At 59.6% G+C, this 19,667-nt stretch overlaps 1 protein-coding gene and 1 long non-coding RNA gene across 4 annotated transcripts; one reads left to right on the top strand and one right to left on the bottom strand.

The window, feature by feature from the left end:
* Positions 1-1,933: 1,933 nt before the first annotated feature.
* On the top strand, positions 1,934-18,801 carry GGT5 (gamma-glutamyltransferase 5). 2 transcript variants are annotated; one of them, XM_045534225.1, is made up of 12 exons: positions 1,934-2,843; positions 9,958-10,088; positions 10,348-10,443; positions 10,887-11,082; positions 11,696-11,853; positions 12,250-12,396; positions 14,403-14,539; positions 14,887-15,077; positions 15,443-15,549; positions 15,748-15,866; positions 15,990-16,100; positions 18,343-18,801. In XM_045534225.1, the coding sequence occupies exons 1-12, from the start codon at positions 2,299-2,301 to the stop codon at positions 18,487-18,489; spliced, it is 2,085 nt and encodes a 694-aa protein (XP_045390181.1). In that variant the 5' UTR covers positions 1,934-2,298; the 3' UTR covers positions 18,490-18,801. The 2 variants fall into 2 exon arrangements, with proteins under 2 accessions (XP_045390181.1, XP_045390182.1); XM_045534226.1 differs by lacking the exon at positions 1,934-2,843 and adding an exon at positions 9,433-9,579.
* LOC123625710 lies at positions 5,153-6,319 on the bottom strand. 2 transcript variants are annotated; one of them, XR_006730627.1, is made up of 3 exons: positions 6,286-6,319; positions 5,752-5,857; positions 5,153-5,528 (listed from the first exon to the last, which is right to left on the bottom strand). It is a non-coding gene; the product is annotated as an uncharacterized LOC123625710 (long non-coding RNA). The 2 variants fall into 2 exon arrangements; XR_006730626.1 differs by lacking the exon at positions 6,286-6,319 and adding an exon at positions 6,049-6,091.
* Positions 18,802-19,667: the final 866 nt, after the last annotated feature.

Genomic DNA, 19,667 nt, shown 5'->3' on the forward strand with positions numbered 1-19,667 from the left:
GAGAGCTTGGCGGGTGGCAGGGGCCCAGGGGCAGCCCCTGGCGCTGCTACCCCGTGCCGGCCACCAGGGGGCGCTGCAGCCCGCGGTCACTCGGGCGGCGAGCGGGTGGGCGGCAGATGCCGGGAACCAGGCGCCGCCTCCTCGGCCCCTGGGGTGTCCGGCTCACCCTGCCCGCACTGGGGACTGGCAGGAGGGCCAGAGCGAGGCCCCGGGGGGCTTTCCAAGCACAAGCCGGGAGTGAAACCTGAGCTTGGGACCAGCTCCCCCCGGAGGCCTGGTTCTCAGGGAGCAGTGAGCGAGGAGGTCCCCAGGTCCCCAGGGGCGGGTCTGGAGTCTGGAAGGGACCTGCTGGACACGCATCCTTCACCACGGCCCGCCCCTGGACCTGCCTCGGGGCCTGCTAACTCGCCCTCCACACGGGGTGGCAACACCTGGGTGAGGGCCGGTGGAGGTGGGACGGGGACACAGCCAGATGTCACCCACCAGTGCGCACAGGGCCCCGAGGGCAGGCGCCAGGGCCGGGGAGGGGCTAGTTGAGGCCAGGTCTGGACTGTCCTTCATGAGGCCAGAAAACCTGGTGCTTCCAAAACGCCCACGGGGCTTCATGCCTGCAGGGTGCACCCCGGTCTGAGCCTGAGCCCTAGGGGGCTGTCTCGGGTCCCCAGGGACAAGATGGAGGCCAAGCAGTGTGCAAGTCACCTCCCCCTTATGTTGGCCTGAGAGGAAAGGCTGTGGCCCCATTTGCAGGGGAGAAGACTGAGGCCAGAGGGGCAGGCCTTGCTCCAGGTTGCGCAGCAGCGAGGGAAGTGGGGGCTGGATGTGGGGATCCCGGGGTCCGAAACGCTGGTGGGGTTCACCCCAGGTCCTCAGGCCTCATGGAGCCCAGGACTACCTCGGGGGCTTGAGTGGTCTTTTCTTCCCATTGTCCTCTATCACCTATTGGATAAGGACACTCAAGGCCCTTCCCCACTGAGCCTCCCTGGCTGTGCCTCGGACCAGGCCCAGTGTGACACCCAGTCCCTTCCCGGAGCCTCTGCACTCTGACCTCTCCCTGGCCAGGATGGCTGGGGAGAGGAGGGGGCCGTCCCCAGCCCCGTTCCCCTGCTGCCCTGGTCTCTGGCCTCCGAGGACTGCAGGGGGTGGGTGGGCTGGCCAGGGCTCAGGAATGCACTGTGGTTCCTGGTTGAGCAATGTCACTGTGGCGTGGGGGTTGGGTGGGGGCGGGAGGAGGCGCCCACAGTCCCTCGCTGTGAGGCAGCAGTGGGAACAGCTTACGGGAAGCCCTGCCCCTAATGGCCACTCCAGCCCGGGATGACCAGGGACTCTGGCTGGACATGGGGGCCTGGCAGGCTGCGTGGCCTGTGAGTGTGAGAACACAGTCCCTCTCTGGGCCTCGGTTTCTCTGCTGCACCGGGAGGTGGGCAGACACCTGGGGCAGGTGACACTCACCAGGGAAGGCGGGGAGGACATGTGGGGGCCGTGTAGGGCTAGAGGAGTCCTGCCCTCAGTCCCTATCCCCCGTCCCCCTGCTGAGCCTGGTCCTGGGAACTCCTCCAGGGTCCTTACACCCCCAGCTCCGAGGCTGGGGAGGACAGGGCCCAGGCTGCTGTCCCCAGGGGCGGAGGCACTGCCAGCCTGGGAACAGCAGGATGGACACCAGCAAGCAAGCTCGCAGCCAGGAGGGGCAGAGCAGCAGTGGGGCAGGGGCCCAGGCAGGGCAGCCCCTCTCCCTGGAGGCTCTTGGCTCATCTCCAGGACGGCAGGTCCCAGGGATAGACGGTGCAGCGGGCGCTGGGTGCCCAGGGCTGGACGCGCGGCCTGTCTGCATTCCCCACGTGGCGTCTTGTAGTCATGGGAGTTTGGTGCTCCGGAGTCTGCCTGTCTGAAGCCGAGGCCCCCCTCCTGGTCACCCCGAGCCCCTCCCAGGCCAGGCTGCAGCTGAGCAGGGACATGAACCTGGGTCCTGAGTGACACCACCTTGGGTCCCCACTCCCTCTGTCTCTTCAGCCCCACCTGGCTGCGGAGGCCGAGCTGCTGCCAGGGCAGCCTTGCCTGACCCAGGGGAGGGAGTCGGGGCGCCCGAGCCCTGCTTTCCCAGCCTTGCCAGGAACCGGCGAGTGGCCTGGGGGTTCCTGGCAGCCCTGCACCCTGCTTTCCCGGGTGCGGCAGGCACCAAGTCCTCAGGCGGGTTGACACGGGGTAACAGTGGGCGCCGGCAGGAGGGGCCGTGGGACCGGCTAGCAGTGAGGGAGTTAACTGCAGCAGCTGGCTCCTTTCGGCAAGAAAAACTTCCCCTGGATGCTGTGCTGCTGGCCTCCCGCCAAGGACCAGGCAGGAGCTGAAAACTGGAAGTTGAGGCGTGAGCGACTCTGCCTCGGGAGTGAACACTGGGGAGCGCAGCAGCCTCCAGCCGCCTGCTGTCTGTCCGCTGTCTGTCCGCTGCCGCTGTTCAGACCTGTCTGTCTGTCCACCCACCTGGGAGCCCGTCTCTGTCTGACCATCCTTCACTTACTGTCCTCTCTGTCCTGCTGCTTGTCTGTCTCTGGCTCCACTTGTCATCTGTCCAGTCGTCTGTGGGTCCACCTGTGCATCTTCTCGTCCATCCATCTGTCCATCCGTCCGGCCGTCTGTCTGCCCACCGGCCTCCCCTCTGCCCCTGGCCGCGGAGCCATGGCCTGGGGCCACAGGACCACGGTCAGCCTGGTCTTGCTGGGGCTGACACTGGCGCTGGCTGTCATCGTGTCGGCTGTGCTCCTCTCTCACCGCCAGGCCCGCTGTGGCCCCCCGGCCTTTGCCCACGCTGCTGTGGCCGCTGACTCCAAGGTCTGCTCGGACATTGGACGGTGAGTTAGAGGCGGGAGGGTGGCCCTTGGCAGGAGACTTTGTAACTAGTGGTGAGGGAGCGGAGGGAGCGCACGTGTGTGTGTGTGTGTGTGTGTGTGTGTGTGTGTGTGTTTGCACGTACGCTGGCCCGTGAGGCAGGGGCTGTGTGAGTTTGGGCTCTGGCACTGGCCAGACGTGGGTGCAAGGAGGCAGCCCCAGGGCCCTTGCCCAGAACAGGTGGGGGGGGGTGCCCACGGGGTGGACGGGGCAATGGCAGGGAGGGTAGGTGGTGCATGAGTCTGTTCCTGGCTCCAGGGCTCAGGGGGTCCCATTTGCACACACACACGGGAGTCGGTCTGGCCAGCCTGCCCCATGACCGGTGCTGGCCCTTCAGCAAGGCTGTGTCGGTTCTTCAAGGCTGGGGTCCTCTCAAAGGGGTGTGGGCAAGGGGGCTCAGGGGCCCCCTATGTGGGTACCAGCCTCCTGGGGCACACACAGTGCTGCCAGGGCCAGTCCCCACAACCCCGCAACCCCGGGACCACACCTCGGGTCTCTTAGACCGGGGAAACCCGGTGCCCTCCCTCCTGTCCTCCGTCCCTGTGTCAGGGCCTGGGCGAGAGACCGTTGTGAGGGTGTGGCGGAGCGGGGCCACAGTTGGCGTTTCCTGACCCTCGTCCAGGAAGCCCAGCCCCAGGGAGGCTTCCGCTGCTGCAGGCGGGAAACGTGGCAGGACCCCCGCCCCCTGCCTCCCACTGGGCCCGCAGAAATCCAGCATCCCTTCCCTGCCAGTTAAGGGGTCTGCTTCCCAAAGGTGTGTCCTGCAGGCTGCTGTGAGGAGCCAGGTGCTCTGTAACCTGGGGGCGCAGCCCTAGAGCGACAGGGTGGGGCTGGGCCTGGCCCAAGGCACCGGTGGGCAAAGTGTGTGCCGAGCCCCTTCCCGGCCTCCCTGCTCCAGCAGGCTTTCTCTTTCTGTTTGTTTGTCCATTCATTCACCTTTTCACTCTTTCTTCCATCCGTCCATCCATCCATTGTCCATCTGTCCCTGCCCCAATTGCTTGTACCACCCCTTTCCCCTCCTGACCTGGGCTTTCCTCAGGGCTTTCTGTCCCCTCCCTCAGGGCAGAGAACGGCAGCTCAGGGACACGTGGGGGCTGGCTGCTGCTTGGTCTCCCCAGGGGCTCCCAGCGGGTGAGGCCACCTGCCACCCTTGGTGGTGGCCCTGCCTGCCCAGGAGGACATGCAGAGATGTGGCGCCCACTCAGACCTGCAGTTACAGAGACACAAATGGGGCTGGAGGATCCCCAGTGGGGATGTGGCCCGGGGAGTGGGGGCTGGGCCCACTGTGTCTCCCCGAGTCTGTGCGGGGTCCCCATGGCAGGCCCTGCCATGTGCGTGAATCTCACGGGTTGGGTTCTCTGAGCTGCTCCCTCGTGGACCCTCCCTCAGTGAGGCAGGAGGATGTGGTTTGTCCCCAGTGTTTGGGGACACACAACTCCCTCCGCTTCCTGTTTTAAGAAGGCAGGAGTGGGAGGGAGCCTGGGGCCGCCCCAGCTGCTGCTGTGGAGCAGGGATCTTTCAACCCTGGGACCATGCCGGGGCTGGCAGGGGCTTCAGGAAGGTGCCTGGTGCTGTGTCCTCCTGGCCAAGATCCCTCCCTGCGGGGACCCCTGGCCACGAGGATGCAAGGTCTGCCGGGGCCACCTGCAGCCCAGGTTCCTTCCTCCCACCTGTCTCCCTCTCTCCCCACCGAATCCCAACCCCCCCGCCCCCAGCAGTCCCTCCCAGAGGTCCCCACTCTGTGAGCTCCTGGTTCTCTCTAGGGATCGGGCCTTCTGCTGCAGTCAGCCGCTGCGTGCAGGGTCCTAGGGTTTATGTGCTTGGGGACCCAGCCGCGTGCCTGGGAAACACACAACAGGAATGTGGCGATGGTGAGGTCTGTCATTTTCCCGTGTAATGTCCCTATTTTGATCCTTGTCTGAACACATAAATGTGTGTTTGCAAAAAGGGGGGATTTTCTAAACCTGTCATTTCTTCCCCATTCATCAGCTGGTGACCTGTAAGAGCCCCCCTCCCAACCCTGACATTCTTGAGTATTACTAGTGACTCGTGGATTATTCTTATTCTTATTATTTTTAATTTTAGGGACAGGGTCTCGCTCTGTCACCAAGGCTGGTGCCCAGGCTGAGGTGTAGTGGCACAATCGTAGCTCACTGAAGTCTCAAACTCCTGGGCTCAAGTGATCCTCCTGCCTTAGCCTCCCGAGTAGCTGGGACTATGGGCTCACACCACCATGCCTGACTGATTCCTAAATTTTTTTGTAGAGACAGGGGTCTTGCTATGTTGCCCAGGCTGGTCTCAAACTCCTGACCTCAAGTGATCCCCCTGCCTCAGCCTCCCAAAGTGCTGCTCCCAGCTTGTTATTTTAACTCAATGTTATAATCCATCACCATTATTCTTTTTGATGTTCAAATTGTCACAAATGTGAGCAGTGGGAGCCGCTTTAAGCCAGCAACTATGTTCTTCTACATGTCTTGACTGGTGTTGGAGAACTTTCTTGCCTGTTAGCCCGGGATGTTCAGTATCAACCTGAACACTCCCTCACCCAGATCAGAAATGGGGACTTGGTGGAGAAGGTATTTTAGGAACTAAGAGCTGGATGCTGGGAGTGCTTGTTCCGACCGGGACGCCCTCCTTGCAGGTTGCTTCTGTTCACAGAGCCAGAAAAAAACATATTTATAAAGTAAAACAAACAAACAAAAAACCCCAAAAGCTAACGTGAGTCCAGACTGACAGCTCCAGTTCAAATCCACCACGACAGGGATCGTCGCGATCTTCCCTCCCTGCATTTAGCCACCCAGTTGCCCTGGCGAAAGAGGTGTCCGAGAATATACACACATTGATTTTCTTGCTCCGTCCCAAAATACTCACGAAACGGTTGCAGGATTACTTCAGCCACAGCGCCACGACAGATAACAGATCTGCTAGGTAAAATTCAAGATGTCTTTGCAGGGTTCTTGGTGTTGCTGTTCTTAGCCTGTATACCAAGAAGATGTACAGTTAATTAAATTATTTTTCTCTATGGTTGTGCTATCAGTTCAACTTACGATTAGCTTAATTCTTTAGGGTTTTCTTTTTTCATCCTTTTTGTTTTAATTTCACTTTTGAATAAAATGTCAAAAGTATATAAAAAGGCACACTCAGAGGTCTTAGTCCCATTCATATTACCTTTCCCATTTCCTATTTGCTCTTCTAGAGGGAAACACTGATTTATTTTTCCTGTGTTTCTTTTTTTTTTTTTCCTTTTTAAGAAGAAAAAAGATGGCTCATGTCTGTAATCCCAGCACTTTAGGAGGCCAAGGCAGAAGGATTGCTTGAGGTCAGGAGTTCAAGACAAGCCTGAGCAAGAGCGAGACCACATCTCTAGGAAAAATAGAAAAATTAGCTGGGCATGGGGGCACACACCTGTAGTCCCAGCTACTCGGGAGGCTGATGTAGGAGGATCGCTTGAGCCCAGGAGTTTGAGGCTGCAGTGAGCTATGATTGTGCCACTGCACTCCAGCTTGGGTGACAAAGCAAGACCCTGTATTTCTTAAAAAAAAAAAAAAAAAGGTTAGAGTAGATTATTTTAGAGATTACAACATGCATCCTTCATTTATCAAAGTCTAACATCAGTTAGTACTTTTATCCTCTTCCTATATAAAACTTTGGAACTAACTAAATTTACCCCATAATGACTTCTATGCTATTGTTTCTGAGTATTTTAAATATGTGAATGTATGTATGCATATATGTGTCTGCGTGTATTCAATGTCCTTTAGACCTATTTATGTTGCTAGTGCAGAGCTACATGAAAGTAGAGAGAACTGTGTAATGAGGGCTTATGTATCCTTCATCCAACTCCAACAGCAATCTTACAGCCACGCTAATTTCACGTGTATTCGCTTCTACTCACCTGCCCCATATTATTCCAATGTAAATCCCAGATATATAATTTACCCATAAGTATTTCAGTATGTTTTATCTATTTTTAAACCCCAAAAGATAGGACCGTTTTCTATGTTACTATAATTTTATACCAATAACATTCATTTAGATTTACCCACACATTTACCGCTTCTGTTGCTCTTTATGTATAAAAATATCTTCATTCCACTTTCACTGTTGCAGGATATCGTTAGTGGGCGCAGGGTTCCAGGTTGGCAGGTGTTTTCTTTACTCACTTTGCAAACATCATTCGCTTGTCTCTGCTGAGAAGCCAGCCCTCAGTCCGCTTTGGCTCCTTTGAAGGCAATCTGTGTTTTTTCCTTTTGAAAAGTTTTATCTCTGGCTTTGAGCAGTTTTACATTGCTGTGTTTAGGTGGCTCTTCAGAAAATTCTCGGTTTTATCTCTTCCAGCCTTGCTTCTTCCCCATCTCTCTCTCCTGTCCTGGGTCTCGGGTTTCACGTGACTTACACCTTCTCACGGCGTCCCCTGTGTCTCTCAATGTGTCTCCTGCACGTTCCATCCTTTTTCCTGTCTGTACTTCAATTTGGATATTTTGTACCAAACTACCTCCCCGTTCACTAACCTTTTTCATTTTCCGTGTTTGTGTCTAATCTGCTGTTAATCGGCTATTAGAATTGGGCTCCTAATTCCATTTTTTTATAGTTGCCAGTTCTCTGATTAAATTCTTTATCTCACCTTTATATCCTTGAATACAGGTAAAGTCTGGGGTCTGAAACTTTCATGCTCCGGAGATCCTGTGGCTCTTTTTAAAGTTGTCTCTGCTTTCTCTTGGGCTTCATTCCTGCTGTCTCATTTCCTCGTTGGCTTGGTGGTTTTAATTTCACGCCGGAGGGCGTGTATAAAAGTTGTATAATATTTCAGGATGTGCACGTCAGGAAGGAAAAGAAAAAGAAAAAAAGGAAAAAAAAATTGTATAATAGTTTTTAGACATAATTTTGAGGCTAGGATTCTGAAATTCTGGGATCTCTTTCACCCAGTTTGAGTGGCAGATGATTTGAAGCTGGGTCCCAGTGCTCGTGAGGGCTGCTCTGTTTCTGGCCGTCACTCCTGGAGTGAGTACCGCACCCCCCCCCCCACCCCCCCCCCCCCCCGTCAAGTGTGGGGTGTTACAGCAGTCCCCTCCCCCAGCCACACAAGGATGTCAAAGGCACTGCTTTAGCCAGGCGGTGGCTCACACCTGCAGTCCCAGCTACTTGAGTGGCAGAGCAGGGAGGATCGCTGGAGCAGGAGTTGGAGACCAGCCTGGGCAACATAGCAAGATCCTATCTCTTTAAAAAAATTTTTCAAAGTGCACCGCTCTGCCTCTCAGCCCCTCTTCCGGGATTGACAGTTACCTTGAGGGAAAAGCCGCTCCAAATGCCAGCCCTGCCTCTCTCCAGCCCTGTAATTCACTACCTCCGATGCCTTTGAGCAAATATTTTCTATGTTCCTGGGTTTTTTAGTTCTCTGTGGGAAGTTTGGCCTGAATTATAGTCTCCCAATACCAGGAAGTCTGATTTACATTTAATGGATTATTTTGCTAAAATGTAAGAGAAAAAGGCAGCCGCAGGGGCCCAGGTAGGAGAGGCTGCTGGCTTGGGCCAGGGTGGGGCGGTGGAGGTACAACCAGCCGGATTCGCCGGCGGGTGGGGATGTGGGGACAGAAGGAAGTGACCAGCCAGGGATGACTCCAAGGTTTATGTGTCAGGTGAAAGGGTGAATGGGCGTGTCATTTTCTAAAAGTGAGGACAAGGAGAGGGGCCGTAAGGGGGCAGGGGTAGGAGGACAGTCAAAAGTGCACTTTAGGTCGTGGGAAGTGGGAAGTGCTTCCCAGACACCCAGGGGAGGTCTGTGCACAGCTGGGCCTGCGTGTCTGGAGTGCAGGGGAGGCCACTGGCCTGGAGATAAAATTTGGGATCATGAGGACAGAGGCTGCATTGTATGCCACGAGCTTGGATGAGCTGACCCAGGACCCAGGACCCAGGACCCAGGACCGAGCCCTGACAGCAGGAGGCCAGGGAGACAGCGCCTGGCGCAGGGGGTCCTGGAAGCTGCCTGCAGAAGGAAGGGCTTCCAGGCTGGGTGGAGGGGGGGTGGCCGGCAGGCGGGCAGCCAGCGGGCTGGGGAAGCGAAGGCACGCTCCATTTAGTAAGGAGATGAGCCCTTTGTCTAGGGTGGGAATTGGCAGGGTTTTCCCCCTCAGTTTGTCGTTTGGCTTCGTTTATAGTGTCCTAATCTCATTAAAGGTTAGTTCTTCTGCCTGGCTGCAGCAGCCTTGTTTCCTTCATGCCTCTGGCTCCGTGCTCTCTGTGCCATTCCGAGGTTCCGTGTGCCCACGTGTGAGCCCAGAGCAGGGACACAGGTTCAGGGACTGGGCAGTGCTGGAGTCCCAGATGGGCTGGCTCGGTCAGGCTCCAGGTACCCAAGCTGAGGGGCCGCTGAGGCCAGAGGTCCCATGGGGTGTCATCTGCAAGGGAGCCAGGGCTACTCCCTCTTTGGGCCTTGGTGTCCTCTCTGTGCTGGCGAGCATTCCTGGATGTGCGGGAGGAGGCAGCCCTCGGTGAGCTGTGCAGGGCCGTGTCCCAGGGACAGGGGTCCTCAGGACACAGGCCAGTCTGACCCGCACCTCGGAGCTGAAGGACGTTTCCCTTGCTGCCCATGGACAGATGGGGAGGCCGAGGACAGAGAGCATTGTGCCCTGGTGGCTGGGCAGGACCCTGGGGTTGCCTCCCAAAGGGCAGCCCCGAAGGCGTTGGGCCAGCGTGTCTCCAGTGAGTGGTGTCCTAGGGTGGGCTCCGGGACCAGTGGGAGGGACCGAGGGGTGGCCTAGGCCTGGATCTGCCTGTGACAAATGAGTGGGTGCTGCTGGGAGCACCTAGGGAATAATGGCAGCAGAAGGACTTTGCAAACTGAAATGTGCCTTGAATATGGCAAAGGTCAGTGTAAATGGCATCACACTTTGCAATCTGTAGAGTGCTGTGGACCTGTGAGTGGCTGGATTTGAAGGGGTGGCCTGGTGTGTTCTCTGCCCCAACCTGGGTTTGGTGGCAGCAGATGGGCTGCCTGCCTGTCACCATTCCCCAGTGACTGCCAGGTGGGGAGGCTGGGGGAGGGGAGCCCCGCCGCTGACTCTGAGTCTCGTCCCCTAGAGCCATCCTCCAGCAGCAGGGCTCAGCTGTGGACGCTGCCATCGCGACTCTGGTCTGCACTGGCATCATCAACCCTCAGAGCATGGGCCTGGGCGGAGGGGTCATCTTCACCATCTACAATGCAACGACAGGTGGGCCCCCGCGTGACCCCCACGGGGACCATGAGCTTGTCCACACCACTGGGCAACCACTGCCCGAGCCCCTTCCCGGTGCTCCGGGGGGTCCCCACCTGCCCCCTTCACCTTGGTTGTGCAAAGCCCGGTATCAGGTTCTCTCCTGACTGTTAGCACAGGAGCCATCTCATGATGCAGAGAGGGAAACTGAGGCCTAGAGTAGGCGAGGGCTGTCTGAGGGGGCCATGACCTCTTGCTTGCCCTGCCCCGACCCCAGGGAAGGTGGACGTCATCAACGCCCGGGAGACGGTGCCGGCCGGATCCTCCCCGGGCCTGCTGAACCATTGCGCCACGGCCCAGCCACTGGGCACAGGTGAGGCTGAGGAGGGGACCCCACTCTCAGCCCACCAGGCCACGGGGCGGACCAGAGCACCCCCCTGAAGGGGCAGTGTGCCTCCTGGGCAGGCTGGGACACCCTGGCACTAGGGGCCGGGAGCCGTGGGCAGTCCCCACGCTCTGGGGCTGGGAAGGTCCTCCTGGGGGAGGGGCCCTCCAGGGGGGGATCCAGGGAGGGGCCAGGCTGGGCAATGCCCCGAGGGCTCAGTGGACATGGTCGCTGAGGGGGGGCGGGGCTCCGGGGCCAGTTTGTGCAGGGCCTGGGGGGCGCCAGGGAGGTTGAACAGGGAGGGACGAAGTCAATGCGGGCTCCAGAAAGTTCATTCTGGCTGCCATGGCAGGGGGGCCACGTGCGGGGTGACGGGGAACCCCTGGGCGGAACTGGCAGCCACAGGGCTGAGGGCGGGGTGTGTGGCGCAGGGGCCCGGTGGATCGGGGTGCCCGGGGAGCTGCGCGGCTATGCCGAGGCCCACCGCCGCCACGGCCGCCTGCCCTGGGCGCGGCTGCTGCAGCCCAGCATCGCGCTGCTCCGAGGGGGCCACCGCACGCCCCCCGTCCTCAGCCGGTTCCTGAACCACAGCCTCCTGCGGCCTCTCTTGCAAGCGTCCAGCCTGAGGTGAGCCCCACGCGGTGGCCCCGGGCTCCAGGCCACGTCCTGTCTGAGCCCAGCCTGCGCCCAGCTCCGCCTCGGTCTCTCCTCGTGCTGGGGGGTCGATCCTCAGGCGCGGGGGGCCCTAAGGCCAGGACGGCCAGTACTTTCCTGTTTCAGTTCCCAGACCTCCGGCTCCACATGGCAGAACCTAACTCCGGGGGGCTTAGGCCCCGGGAGTGGGGGGGACTCTATTGTCCAAGTGATAGGACTCCAGGGGCGTGGATTGCGGCTCTGCCACCCGCACTCGGGCCCTGGGCTCCCTGTCACTGTGGTGTGGCGCGAGGGTTTCTGCTGCCCCCTTGCCCACCTGCCAGCCCACTGACAGGTTCTCCCAGGGGTGTGGAGGGGACAGGCCCCAAGTGAACACCGGCCCCACTGGGGGACGTGCCCTCCCTGGGCCAGGGCTGTGAGCGGGGAGGGTGGTGCCAGCTCCACCCCCTCCTGGAGAACCTGTCCCCCTGCTGGGCACCCCAGCACCTCAGGACCCCAGGGCAGGGCTGTCCCCCCATAGGGTCCTGAGGACCGCACAAGATCCCCACCCTGGTCCCACCCTGAGGCTGTGCGCATGCCCCCCTAGGCAGCTCTTCTTCAACGGGACAGAACCCCTGAAGCCTCAGGACCCACTCGCGTGGCCTGCGCTGGCCGCCACCCTGGAAACGGTGGCCGCGGAGGGTGCGGAGGCCTTGTACACAGGCAGGCTGGGCCGCATGCTGGTGGAGGACGCTGCCAAGGAAGGTCAGCCTCGCCCAGGCCCTGCGCCCCGGCCCCGGGCAGGCCCCTCTCCGGCTTCTGCCTCTGGGGCCCCTGTGATCAAGGACCCCGAGAAGCAGGGGCCCTGAGAGTTCGGGCAGCAGAGGGGAGTCACCGCAGCCTAGCGGGCCTGGGCGTCCAGCTCCCGCTCCCACCCTCCCGTCCTCTCCCCAACCCGCCAGCCTCCGGCCTCTGTCCGCCCCCAACACCTGGCTCCAAGGGCCCAGCCCTGAGGCTACTGTGCACAGACCCACTGTCACCCCCCGGGTCCATGAGGCTAGGGGACGAGGGGAAACCTATCGTGTGACGAAGAGCCGGCGGCTAACCCTCTCTGCCTCAGTTTCCCCTTCTGTACATGGAGCCCTCCCTGTCTCACCCCAGGGAGCATTCTGACCCTGCAGGACCTGGCCGAGTTCCAGCCTGAAGTGGTGGACGCGCTGCAGGTGCCCCTGGGGGACTACACGCTGTACTCGCCGCCGCCGCCTGCAGGGGGCGCCATTCTGGGCTTCATCCTCAATGTGCTGAGAGGTAAGACCCGGGGGCCCCCACCCAGAACCCGCCCCTCTGGGAGCCCCACCTGCAAGCCCGTGGGTGGCCCCTGCCTTTTCCAGCCCAGCCTCATCCTCTAGGAGCTGGACTAAGGGAAGCATGACCTGGAAGGCAGGGCAGTGTGAACCCACCAGGGTGGCAGTTTCAGAGCTGGCCTCTGGTTCAGTCCATATTCGGGGCTTTGCTGAAGGTCTGACCTCATCCACCTGGAGTCCTGCTCCCAGCTAGTGACCCAGTCCCAGGGCACAGGAGCAGGTGGGCTCTGCAAGGGGTCAGGGGTGTGCACCCAGCATGACGCCCAGCCCAGCCTAGGGCAGCCTGCAGCGGGGTCCTGGCGGTGCCTGGGGCCTGGGGCTGCCCAAGGCTAGCTTAGTATTAGCGTCGTGTGGCTGCTGTAACAAACGACCACAAACCTGGTGACTTAAAATAACAAGAAAATTTATTCTTGCGGGGCGCAGTGGCTCACGCCTGTAATCCCAGCACTCTGGGAGGCTGAGGTGGGAGGATCCCTTGAGGCCAGGAGTTCAAGACCAGCCTGAGCAAGAGCGAGACCCTGTCTCTACAAAAAATAAGCAAAATTAGTCAGGCATGGTGGCATGTGCCTGTAACCCCAGCTACCCAGGAGGCTGAGGCAGGAGGATCACTTGAGCTGAGGAGTTGGAGGTTGCTGTGAGCTATGATGACACCACTGCACTCCAGCCCGGGCAACAGAGCGAGACCCTGTCTCAAAAAAAAAAGAAAGAAAGAAATTTATTCTATCACAGTTCGGGAGCCCAGAAGTCCAATGTCAAGGTGTTCACAGGGTCACATTCCCTCCAAGGGCTCTGCAGGAGAATCGGTTTTCTGCCTTGTCAACCTACGTAACAAACAAACGAGGCTGTCTAAAAGAAAAGGAGGTTTATTCAGGAACAGGCGTCCCAGTGGGAATGTACGTGTCATAGTAAACTGTGTGCATGTATATTCAGGGAGGTAAAGGAAAACGAATGCTTTTAAAGGAAAAAGAAGAAAGAATATTATCGCAAAATGAGTACGTAATCCTCCTCACTTTTTTTTTTCTTTTTTTGAGACAAAGTCTCGCTCTGTTGCCTGGGCTAGAGTGAGTGCTGTGGCGTCAGCCTAGCTCACAGCAACCTCAAACTCCTGGGCTTAAGCGATCCTCCTGCCTCAGCCTCCCGAGTAGCTGGGACTACAGGCATGCGCCACCATGCCCGGCTAATTTTTTCTGTATATACTTTTAGTTGTCTAGCTAATTTCTTTCTATTTGTAGGAGAGACGGAGTCTCGCTCTTACTCAGGCTGGTCTTGAACTCCTGAGCTCGAACGATCCTCCTGCCTCAGCCTCCCAGAGTGCTAGGGTTACAGGTGTGAGCCACTATGCCCAGCCTGAGACAATTATTCTTAACTACAAGCTGAATCACAGCCCGAGGGTGGACGGGCAGTGGCTGGACAGATGTCCCTGGAGATGCATGTTTTGTGTAAGGTCGCGTGGCTTTTGTGCAGTACTGTGGTTTCTGCAGTCTCTCGTGACAACTCTGCAGGAATACGAGTGTGAGAACCCTGCCTTTGAGCCTTCCCCAGCCCTATTTGTCAGGGTTTTTAAAAACAAAAGCGACTCCATTCTGATCCCGACCATTTTCACAGCCTCATCCAGCATGGGGCGGGGGGAGGGGGGGGCTGCCGGCGTTCCTTGGCTCGTGGCCGCATCACTGCAGTCTCTGCGTCTGGGTTCACAGGGCCTCCTCCTCTCCTCTGCATGTCCATCCTATAGGGACACAGGTGGTGGCATTTAGGGCCCCGCTGGATAATCTGCTCCTCTCAACTCCCTAACATACTTTGCCATTTGAAGTAATATTTGCTCTTGTGCCGTATAAAGTCATATTCTCAGGCTCTGGGCATTAGGCATTAGGATGTGGATGAATCTTATTGGGGGGCCAATATCCAGCCCCCCACACGGTGAGCCCCACCTGCGCCCTGCCTCCTCCCCAGGGTTCAACTTCTCGGCAGAGTCGGTGGCCAGCCCCGAGGGGAGCGTGAACATGTACCACCACCTCGTGGAGACGCTCAAGTTCGCCGAGGGGCAGAGGTGGCGGCTATGGGACCCTCGCAGCCACCGGGAAGTCCAGGTGAGGTTGCCTGGGGCTGGTGGGCACCCTCTTCCCTGCTCCAGGGCTTGGCAGGAAAGGAGGGTCAGGCCTGGCAGGGGGGAGGTTGGAGAGATTTGCACGTGGCTCTCGGCCAGGTCAGACAGGCAGTGGCCCAGGGCAGGGCTGGAAGGGACCCTGGGGTGGCAGGTATGGGGCAGGTACAGCAGTGGCACCATTTCTCAAAGGGCCTGGTGACAGGCAGGGTCTGTGTCTAGGCTGGCTTGAGGGAGGCCCCTCTGGCCACTAGGTAGAAGGCAGACTGGAGAGGACCCCCCAATGATCCCCCAGGCCCCTCACTGCCCACGCCCCCTGCCCGCCCATCCCAGAATGCCTCCCGAGACCTGCTGGGGGAGGCTTTTGCCCAGCACATCCGCCAGCAGATCGATGGCCGTGGGGACCACCAGCCCAGCCACTACCACCTGGCCGGGCCCTGGGGCCACAGGATGGGCACGGCGCACGTGTCTGTGCTGGCGGAGGACGGCAGCGCCGTGGCAGCCACCAGCACCATCAACACACCGTGCGTGGGGGCCTGGGGCAGGCAGGCAGCCCCTCAGCTCCACTCCCTGCACCGCCAGGCACCACCAGCATGGCCGACCACCCCCGGCCCCCTTGCTCACCCCACAGGGTGGCACCTTGCTTTTGCCCTCTCCCCTCTTCCCCTCCTGTACCCCTGACATCTCTGGCTGAAAAGGCTACTGCCGGGGTGGCCCCGAGCCAGGACTAACCTGGGCATCCTAGTGGGGGGCGCAGGTGGATCTTTGGGGACCCCTCCCGGGTGGTGCCAGGGAGAGAACAGCAGCTCCAGCATACTGAAGGGCATGTGTGAGGTGAGGGGGTCCTGCAAGGGTGGCCCCAGCCCCGGCTCTGTCCCCCCGGCTGCAGCTTTGGAGCGATGGTGTACTCACCGCAGACCGGCATCCTCCTCAACAACGAGCTTCTCGACCTATGCTGGAGACGCCGCCCGGGCTCCAGCGTCGCCCCCCAACCCGGTGAGAGCGGGGGCTCCCACCCAGGTTCCACAGGGGCCCTGCTGGGGAGCGGAGGGAAGGTGGCCAGGCCGGGCACTGTGTGCCAACCCTCGGATGGGCCACTGTGTGCTCAGTGGTGAAAGGAGACAGGGTGGGTGGTGCCCCTGGAGGGTGTTGGCCCAGAAGTAAGGCTGCAGGTGGCACCTGTCTGGCCCCCAGTTCCAGGTGAACGGCCCCCATCGTCCATGGTTCCCTCCATCTTGATCAACGAAGCCCAGGGGTCGAAGCTGGTGATCGGCGGGGCTGGCGGGGAGCTCATCATCTCTGCTGTGGCCCAGGTGAGCCTGGGGCTTCCTGCTAGAGTCCCCGCTCTGGGCAACTCTCCTTGGGGTGGGGGCGTGAGGGCTGGTGTAGGGTAGTTGGTGCCCCCACATTGCCTGGACCCCCGCTCTCTCCCCCAGGCCATCATGAACAAGCTGTGGCTTGGCTTTGACCTGAGAGCAGCCATTGCGGCCCCCATCCTGCACGTCGACAGCAAGGGCCATGTGTCCTATGAGCCCAGCTTCAGCCAGGTGAGGCTGAAGTCCAAGCCCTCACTAGGTGGTGGTGACCCCACCAAGTCCGTGCTGCTGAAAGGCCCCTGGGAGGAGCTCAGCTACGGAGTGTCTTAGGCCAGGCTCACTTCAGCTTTGGGGGCCACAGGAGTTGAAGTCCTCAATGGGGGAGGCAGTCAGTGGCTTCCAGGGCAGTTCTGTGGCCTCGAAGGCAGAGAACAGGGTGTTGTCTACACCTCTCCTGGGCTGAGGACCTCAGCACCTTGGTCTCTGGTCTGTCTACACCATTTTTTTGGAAGCTAGTTTTCCTGGCTGTGGCCTCTCAGACTCTCCCTCATGGTGATTTGTTTCCTTGTGTGATTTTGCAACTTCCATTTGCGAGTTTACTCATAACAGAGGCTGTTTTTCCTATGGGAGTCTGCAGAGTGATTTTGTTCTGGGGCATTGGGGTATGTGTTGGTGTTGGTTCTTACAAATATTTTTTGGTTTCTCCACAAAAGGCCACAGCCCAGGAGCTGAGTTCTCTCGGCTGACTCCCTTCCCTCTGGCGGACAAGCTTCCTCAGGGCTTCTCTGGCCTGGCGGGTGCCTTTGTTAGAATCTATTTAAAAGACTGACGGCTTTTGAAGGCTCCAGACTTTACACCCAAGATCAGTTCAGCTAGCTGGGGTTCAAGGTCCTTGAAGCGCCTTTCCTGTTATGAGCGTGTCTCAGTCTCAAGGCCGCCTTCCACGGCCCTCGCAACTCTGCAGACCATAGACTGGGGGCCTTTCGTCCAAAGGCGGCTAGTCCCTGAGAACCTTAGTCTTCAGACCTTAGCCTGGTAGACAAACTCTTGGAGTCTGAGGCCCTGTCTCCCTTTTCAGGGTCCTCCCAGTGGCAGGATGTCCCTCTCAGCGTCCTCGGGTTCCAGGGACCTTGTCTCTGGAGGCTCTCAGGATCCAGGCACATCCTCTTACCCCTTCCTCCTCATTCCTCGTCTGAGGCCTTATTTGGCAAACATCAATTCTCAGGACCTGGTGCTCTGAGGACCTCACTTGGACTCTGAGAATTTGGGAGATGACAGTCTGGGGGCTGAATCCCACGAACCCAATGTCGGCAGCTCCCCTGGGGAGTTGGAGTGTCAGCTGTGCAGGTCTAGGGCTTTCCAGGGAGAAAACCCTAAACTCTGGGTTGGAGACCTTGAGTCTCCAGGGACCTTTGCAGCCCAGGGACTGGGGCAGGGAGGGTCTTTGATCCGCAGGGTCTTGGAGTTGGGCCACTAGACTCCAAAGAATGCAGTCTCTGAGGACTGAAAGGCCAGTTCTGGCCTCAGCAGTGAGGATCTCGGCCTTTAAGTGTAAGACGTGCAACGCGTACATCAGGCACAGAGAGACTTATAGCCAAGGGGCAGGGCTCCGAAGACCTCGCCCTGCAGCAGCTCAGGTCGTGCGGCATCACCTGATGACCGGGGACTGCAGTTGGTACCTAGGGGTCTCTGGAATCTCAGGCCCGGAGGGGCAAGGTTCTGAGCCCATTAGTCCAAAATGGTATGGAGAAACATGGGTCCATGTGGCGGGGTTCTTGCCCCTATGGAGCGGTAGTGTGGGGACTATAACCCCGGGGCCAGGTACTTAGCATCTTAGAAACCAACACCGCGGGGCCAAGGGCCTGCTTTGGTCTCTAATCTCCTCAAAGTCCCCAGATTCGGGGTCTGGGGCCTGAGCCTGTGGGCCTCGTGACCTGCGCAGCTCCTGCTCTGGGGCGACCGGTGCCTCCAGCCGGGGGTTGAACTTCCTCGCATTTGTGGGTGTTCGGAGTGAATGGGACCTGCAGCTTCCGGTCCTTCTCGAGCCAAATCCTCCAATTTGGCCCTAAACTTGCGAGGTGTCGGGTCCTGAGGGGTTTGGTCGCTGTGTTCCTGGGTGTCCGAGGTCCTGCGTCTTCTCCTCTGTGTGTGGAGATCGTGGGTCTTGTGTGGTCCGGCAGAGCTCCCGTCCTTGGGCCTGGATACCTGGCACCGGCTCTTGGTGCTTAATGTCCTGGAGTCCCGGGCGGGGAGACCCCGGCAGGGAGAGGGACCTTGAGTTGGGCAGTTGCTGATGTAGGGGAGACTCAGGGCTCTGAAGGCCTAAGCGTCAGCCTTCTGGAAGGCTTTGCTTTCAAGGGCCCCAAAGTTGGTCCTCCCTGCTCGTTCCTGGGCCCAGTCCCGCCTTCTGGTGGGTTTTCCCGTTTCCTGCCCAGGCCCCTCGCCTCCGTGAACCTGCCTGTCTCTTCTCCAGGAGGTGCAGAGGGGGCTCGGAGAACGCGGCCAGAGCCAGGCCCCGAGGTCCCACTTCCTGAACGTGGTGCAGGCCGCGGCCCGGGAGGGCACCTGTGTCTACGCCGTGTCGGACGCGAGGAAGCGTGGGGAGGCCGCGGGCTACTGAAAGGCTGCTCCGCCCAGAGCTGGGACCTGGCACCGGTCAGCCCTGCGCCCAGGCGGGATGTGGCCAGGGGAACAAGAACTACGGGAGTATCCGCACCCCTGGCTGGGGTCCAGCTGGGACTGGAAGAGGCGGGGACCGGCCTCGAAGACGGAGGACGATGGGGGCTGAGCCTCCCACCTGACGCCCTCCCCGGGCCCCTTGTGGCCCTGCCCTCCCACCCCCATCCCTCCGCAGGCCTCTGGCCAGGCCACTCGCCCACCCTCCCGACGTGTAGATCCCCCAGTCCAAGATTAAAGGGCAAGCCACACCATGGCCTGATTCAGCAGTTCTGAGTGGGGTGTGGGGACCCCCAGATAGGGCTCAGTGGGGCGCAGCGCCAAGCTCCACAACGTACCGCCATGGAGGCAGGGAAACCGAGGCCCGCAGACGGGCCAGGCCTCGCCCTCGCCACCTGTGGGCAGAGATAAGCACCCCCCCACCCTCTGTTCTGGCCACGGCACTGCCAAGGCTCAACTGCGTGGCCAGCCCGGGGCCTGCGTGTTGGTGGGAAGGCAGGGGTGTGGCCTGGGACATCTGTCCCCACCTCCTGGGGGGCCTTGGCCAAGGGCCATCTCTGGACCTTGTCATCTGTGCCAGGAAAAGGTTGGACAAAGCGAGACCGAAGAACACTTTCTCCAGCCCCGACACGTCCTATTCCAGAGATCAGGGTGTCTCAGCCCGGGCGCTGTCAACGTCTGGATGAAATGATCCTTTGTGGTGGGGGCTGTCCACATACGTAGGATGCTGAGCAGCCTCCCAGCCTCTGCCTGCTCGATGCCGTCGCACCCCTACCACACACACTCAGATGTGACAACCAAAACCGTCTCGAGACACAGCCACATCACCCCTGGTTGGGAACCACTGCTCTAGACCAAAAATGAGCCCCCAACTGCCATGAATGGCTTAGCCAGCCACTGGGGGTGGGCTGCCCTCCCTGGGGGCTGGGGACCAGGGCGGCCGGCTGGAGCCAGCCTGGGAAGGCCTAGCCTGTCACAGAGTGTGACAGGTTCATCCCCATGTGTCAGGGAGAGGCAAGGGGACCCCTTTTGCCCCATCAGGAGTGTAACCCCAGCTCCACGGTGCCCAATTTGACTCACCTGTGAGGTGAGGGTGCACTCCCTGGGCTGTCACCCACCCAC

The sequence above is a fragment of the Lemur catta genome, chromosome 21, assembly GCF_020740605.2.
Source record: "Lemur catta isolate mLemCat1 chromosome 21, mLemCat1.pri, whole genome shotgun sequence".
Classification (NCBI taxonomy): Eukaryota; Metazoa; Chordata; class Mammalia; order Primates; family Lemuridae; genus Lemur; species Lemur catta.